Source organism: Gossypium hirsutum, chromosome A02 (assembly GCF_007990345.1).
Source record: "Gossypium hirsutum isolate 1008001.06 chromosome A02, Gossypium_hirsutum_v2.1, whole genome shotgun sequence".
Lineage (NCBI taxonomy): Eukaryota > Viridiplantae > Streptophyta > Magnoliopsida > Malvales > Malvaceae > Gossypium > Gossypium hirsutum.
The window spans coordinates 99,577,043-99,584,016 of record NC_053425.1 but is presented as its reverse complement, the minus strand read 5'-3'; the positions used below and the strand labels follow the sequence as shown (position 1 = coordinate 99,584,016).

The 6,974-nt window shown below is 28.9% G+C and overlaps 1 protein-coding gene across 1 annotated transcript; it reads left to right on the top strand.

The window, feature by feature from the left end:
* The first annotated feature begins 4,944 nt into the window (after window positions 1-4,944).
* LOC107951661 (nuclear transcription factor Y subunit B) lies at window positions 4,945-6,047 on the top strand. The gene has a single exon (XM_016886789.2). It carries the CDS (start codon window positions 5,184-5,186, stop codon window positions 5,895-5,897), a length of 714 nt encoding a protein of 237 aa, XP_016742278.1. The 5' UTR covers window positions 4,945-5,183; the 3' UTR covers window positions 5,898-6,047.
* Window positions 6,048-6,974: the final 927 nt, after the last annotated feature.

Below are 6,974 nucleotides of genomic sequence, written 5' to 3'. Positions count from 1 at the left end.
ATTTTTAAAAGGAATCTTCAATTCTTTCAATCTTTATTCAATCATATTTGAATCTTCAATCTTTCAATCAAGCCCTCCTCTTTGTTTTTTGTTTCAATTTGGCCTCTTTTTGTAAGAGTTTGAATTCAGCACACCAACTTCATTACTAATAAGAAAAATCTAAATTTAATAGCATTTTATCCGATAATTAGCTAAAAATAAATACATTAAAAATATGAATTTATCTTGCTATTATGGGTCAATAGATTCAACCCTTATTCTAAGTTAGTACCTTGAGCAATTCTCGATTTAGCTAACTGATTCAATCTAATCCAAAAAAGAGTGATAGTAATGTTTTTGATATTGAAATTTACTAATCTTTTGATTAATTTTTCTCATGAGGGTTTTTATAAACTTTTTACCCTCCAGTAAGATTCAACCATTTAAAAGGGATGGAGCATTTTTTTCCAATTAACACAAAAATATTAAATATTGATTAAAAGAAGAATCCATGGATAAAAAATTGAGATATATAATGTGTGTGAGAGAAAGAGATAGGGTTGGACATATTATTTTGTCCATATTTGAGGGTAACCAAAAACAGGAATAAAACTCTTAAGAGCCATTAAAAAAACATGATCTAATAATAATGGTTTTATTGAACATCTTAGACTAAATCTTGTTGAGTTGTTTTTATGTGAATGAAATCCTTGTGGTTGGATGCTTTAATTTGTTCACACACACATATACTTCAACTTAATTAATTAAACTGGGTTTAATTTGTTCATTCTCTGAAAGCAAAGATTTGTACATCTCATTTAATTATATTATTTATCCAAACTTTAATGTTTGACCTTTACAAGCCTCCATTCATGTCAAACCCCAAACTCAGTCACATTTTTCAATTTTAATATACATCACTCATTTCCGATACACAATATATCCAGACTTTTGCATTTTATATTATTGAGGGCCCTTCCTTTTTTTATTATTATTATAGTTGCAAGTCAGCTTTGGGGTGGAATAGGTAATGTTAGTTTGAAGATATTAGACTTTAGCCATTTGTCACTTTTATGCTCATAAAACGCTTCATACTCTAGGATTTCAACATTATAATATCAATTCAACAAAAATATTTTCTTGTAATTTAAGCTGCCAACACACAGATTTAACTCCGGGTTTAATATAATAGTGCTTCGTCAAGGACCAAGGTAGGCAGGGATTTCGGTTTCTTAGAATTAAAATATTATCTTTTTAGTTCTTTGAATATTTATAATGTTTTAATTTAATTTGATGTAAACATTTTTTACTCTTCTCAAAATTTAAACTTTAATTATCCTCTCTCCAAAAACAAAAATATTTATAGTTTAATTATTTAAAAATTGTAAAATTTTATATTAATATAACAATAAAACTATATTTTTAGCTCTATCAAATATTTATAATTCAAATTCAACTCCTCTCAAGTACTTGTTGGCAACAACTTGTTAGCACTAGTTCTATAAAGCTCCATATCATTAGCTCTACGTTTTTTTTTTTTGTAAACTATAAAAAAAGTTATTTTTGTTTGTTTCATATTACATTTTAGCCATTTATGCTTAAAATGTTACGTTTTAGCCACTTACATTATCGTTTTGTTATGAAGTGGTCACTCTACCGTTAGGCTCCATTACCTCCCTAACGGGGTCCTACGTGGCAATCCAAATGGATTTTAAATGCCAACTTGAATTCCTACGTAGCAGTCCAAATTAAATTTATTTAATTAAAAACCTATTTTCATCCCAGCAACTGGACATCTAAGTTAGCATTTAAAATCCATTTGGACTACCATTAGAGAGGTAACAAAATTTAACGGTAGAGCGATCACTGTGTACAAAACGATAATGTAAGTGACTAAAATATAATATTTCCAACATAAGTGATGACTAAAATGTAATTTAAGACAAACAAAAATGACTATTTTTATAGTTTACCCCTTTTTTGATAAATCATAGGTATGTTAATTTATTTTATCATTTGAAACTAATATTATTTAAGTTAAGAGTGATATTCAACTAAAATCCTTTCAATAATAATAACTCTAATATTCAAGAAGTTAATATTGTATTCCTTTAAAAACATAATGCTCCCACCCTACTTATGTAGCATGTGACAAAAGACAATGTGCAATGCAATTTAAAACCTCCATAACTATTCGGAGTTATTGTTTTAAAAAATATGATTTCTAGACTCATATCTCCAACTTAACAATAACATTTATTACATTCACTACTTTTAATTTCATTTTTCGATTTTCTATTAAACTTCAAACTCTTACTTCTCTCTTAAAACATTTTTTTCCTACAATTACTATAATAATTACCATCACCATCTTTTTAACCAGTTACAACCTTCATCACAACAACCTAGCTATCACCATGCCTATTTTTTTCAAGGTCCACTCCAATATTCCCCTTTGTCGTCTCCTTAGGGATACCTTTAAGCTTTACTAATGTTTCAACGTTTTCTCACTCAAATAAGTTCATAAACTTGAAATTCATTATTTCAGAAAAGAAAAAGAAATTGTCACCAATAGTAAAACATTGATTCAAGGTTAAGTTTTTCCTCTCTTTTTATAATTATCAAGCAAGAAAAGAACTGTTGTGGACAGTGAATAGCACTCGATGGATAATAATAGGTAGGGAGAATCTCAGCCACGAGCGGAAAAAAACAAAGCATAATAAAGCAAGAGTTAGATAGATAGATAGATAGATAGAGTAAGCAAAGTGAAGCATATGTGCAAAGCCCCCCTCCCCCCCCCCCCCAAAAAAAAATCTTCCTTTTTTTTTTTCTTTTTTTTCCCTATCAAATCGTACGAAAGATACCATGCCCATTTCTTATATTATTTTGGTTAAAATCTTTCATAAGTCCCTTTACTTTTATAAATTTTAAATTTAGTCTTTGTACTTTTATTTATAGGAATTTACTTTTTTATTTTTCAGATTTCAAACTTCAAGTTCATTACAACACCATTTTTTATACTACAAAAAAATAAATAAGACCAAATTTGTAACAGAGTCGAAGGACTAAAATTTTGAAAATAAAAGTACATGAATTAAATTCTAAATTTATGAAGAGTACAGAAAATACCTTCTAAGTTCCTATATTATAGGGACTGAAATGGATTAATTTGTTTTTTGTACTATAGAAAAAAATCAAATAAGACCAAATTTGTAACAAAGTTAATAATTATTGTTTAAAAAATAACATTTTTTTAGTTCAACTCTAGATCATAAAGAATTTAATTTGTTGAAGGATAAAAGTTTTCAAAAGTATTAACTTTATTAAATAATAAATAATATTTTTAAATAACAAATATTAATTTTATCAAAATTTAGTCTTATTTTGATTATTTTAATAATATATTTAGTAAATTGATATATTTAAAAAACAAATTTAATTGGATGGTTATAATAGAGGGACTTACCAATTACTTTTATCTATTTTTCATACATTAATTTAAGCCTAGAATGTATTAATTCATTTTGCCAATGACCTTCAAATCTCCATATTTGCATCCCATTAAAAAATAAAAAATAAAAAATTCGAACCATAATTATGATTGTTCATGAAATCACTTTTAAGAAACTATATTCGAATTTTATTTACATATTATCCTAAACAAGGATGTAGTTAGAGGGATAGCTAAAGGGTATAATATCTCTTTTAATCCTTTTTAGTTATGAAATATTTAATTTAAATCCTTTTTAAATAAAATTTTAAACTTTTCCCTGAAGCTTTTAAAATATTATTTTGGCCTCTCTGATAATGAATTGCTAGCTTTGCCGCTGTTTGTAAACTACAAGTTAGTTTGTGATGAAAAAATGAAAGAAGAAAATGGTGGGAAAATATGAGGAGGAGGAAGAGAAGCAACCGGGCCGCTAGCTTTCATTCCATGAATGTCCAATCTATATTCAGGATTTTATTCCACGCCATTATTTGGTAGGTATATATGGAAAATGGAACCCTATGCTATATAGAGCTCACCTGGGTTAGTACGCCTCATTATTAAACTGCAATAATTAAATATTTTATTTTTACGATGATTGAATTTTAGCTCGATTGATATAAATATATTATTAATGTAAGAGAATATAAATTCAAGTATATTAAAATGTATTATTTTTTTATTTATAAGTTAAAAAGTAGATTATGGACAATTTAAAATATAATTCAGTCTGAACTGTTTTATTATTTAAAAATAAATAAAAAATATTTTTTAAAACAGTAAAATAAATTATATGAACGGATTTAAGTGATTTAAACTTGGCCCGGCCCAAACTAACAGTAAACACCTCTAATGTACACTGATTCAGTCAAGCCGAATGTCATATCAGGCATGCAATTTGGTAGATTAGATTCCACTAGGCAAATTTCTGTTACAGAATTCACTAGCAGGACAACAACTTACTGTTGTTATTATTATTATTATTTTTGCATATTGGCCAAATATATATGTAGTATTATTATTTGGTCTGATATATAGAGTATTATTCTTATTATTGTTATGCCCCTTTTTCCCCCTTACTTTTGCTGGTTGGTCATGCGTTTTTCCTTTTTCCTAGGAGTGAGTTTTAAGTTTTGACTGAAAATTGCATAATCAGAATTGGAGGACTTAATGAAAAGATACACCATAGAGTAAATGAGAAGCTTCCTTTTTTTCTATAAATAAAAACCTTTAAATAGATTTTTTCATAGGTTAGGTAGCCTATCCAATTCATTCAACTTAACCCGAATTTATATTAAATAATTTTAAAATATTTAATTTTTTAATTTACTTTAAATTTATATTAAATAATTTTAAAATATTAAAATCAATTCAATACGACCCGACCCAACTCATAACTTTATTTAGGAGCTTTTACACTTTCTAATTAAGATTCCAAAACCTATTAAGCTTTATTTTATGCCATGTTGTTTTGATCCTTCAAGTGCCTGTTTTTTTCCTTTCCTGTCTACATCAAACCCTCCTTCAATTCCCTCTTTATATGTATATATATTGGGTTCTTTCATTGCCTTCTCTTAGCTTATAAATCTAAACTACCCTTTATTAGATTCTTCAAACAAGTTGTTTCATTTCATAAACAATTCGTTCATTTATATTATCTACCCCCATTTTCATCTCAAAGCAATTCATATAAGCTGTAAAAAAGAAGGCCATCTCCATGACTGGGAAAAGAAACCAAACCAGCCCCGTCGGCAGCCCATCGTCCGGCAACATATCCGACAGTTCTTCTAAAGAACAAGATCGGTTCCTCCCCATAGCTAACGTGAGTCGGATAATGAAAAAATCCCTCCCCGCCAACGCAAAAATATCCAAAGAAGCCAAAGAGACAGTGCAAGAATGTGTGTCGGAGTTCATCAGTTTCATCACTGGCGAGGCTTCCGATAAGTGTCAGAGGGAGAAAAGGAAGACCATAAACGGGGATGATCTGTTGTGGGCAATGACGACACTGGGTTTCGAGAATTACGTGGGTCCTCTCAAGGTTTACCTCAACAAGTATAGGGAAACCGAAGGGGAGAAGAATTCCATGGCTAGGCAAGAAGACCATCACCATCACCATCACCATCAATCACCCACATCGTACGGTTTGATCAGCCATGGTGGGGCTAATGAATTCAACAATGTAAATGCGGGTATATCGTCGTCGGCTAACGCTGCCGATCATTTCCAGGGGTATAACAGTGGTGTTGGGGGATTCTTTTCGCTAGGGTCTCACCCGCAGAGTTATGGAGATCATGGTAGAAGAGGGATCGGTGGTTATGGAGAGAATTTGATGGCAGCTGCAGGTGGTTTTAACACAAGCAGGATCGGAGAAAATGGTGATGGAAATGGTAATAGAACCATGGCAGCCCACTTTCACAGGGTTGACTGGTAGTAGTTTGAAAACTCCAAAGATACAAATATATATATATAATTATATATAAGTTGAAGTTAATTTTTCTTTGTTTAATTTTGATTAACTACGAAATGACTGTATTTAAAGGTTTATTAGAAGTTGTGTTAATAAAGTTAATGTTAAAAGGCAGAGTTAATTAGTTGGTATAGAATCTGAGTTTTTAGCTTTTCATTTTATATAAAAACGAAAGTTGGTGAGAGTTTGGAGTTGGAAATATGAATTCTAACATGAGATTGGGATGCCCAAATGGGAAGCAGAAATTTTAGGGTCAGTAAATGGAGTTGGTTTAGGGCAGTTTGAGAAATTATTTGCCTTTCTTTTGTTAGACAAAATCTCCTGTTCTCTTTTTCTCAACTAATTTTGCTATTATCAGCTTTATTAAAACATTTTCATATTTGCCTTTTAATCTATAAACAACTAAGATAATTTGAAAAATTAAATATTGATTTTAAATTATAAAAATCAAATATAATTTATACTATTAAATATTAGAAATTAGTAGGAATTAAAGGAGAGATCCTATAATTTATCTCTCCCTTTCATGTCTCAGAGTTCATAAACAAATTTATTCTAGAAATTTTATTGAATAAATTGATTAAAAATTCAAAAGCAAAGATAAAAGTGTTTAAGATTCTTTTTTGGCCATAAAAAGTATTTAAAATAATTTAACTTTAAGAATTAAAATTAGAATAATTGAATGAATTCTCTAAGTAGATTCCTATCTAGATCTATTTATAGGTCGGGTTGAGACTAAATAAAATTCTAGACTCGTTCGATAGGTATGGGCCCGACCTGAAAAATAGATTTAAATTTTTGTCTAAACCCGATCTGGATTATAGATGTTAAACTTGGGCTCGGCTCGTATTAATTATTTTATTTTTTATATAAATAAATTAAAATATATAATACATTAAAAACATTAAAATAAAGTTCTCACCAAATTGAAAATAAATTTAAAAAAATCTTTATACTTAAAACTTAACAACTAAATGCATTTAAAATAGTGACAAAAAATTTTACCTGAGGCTCGATTCCTTTTCTAAATAGACCTTTTTT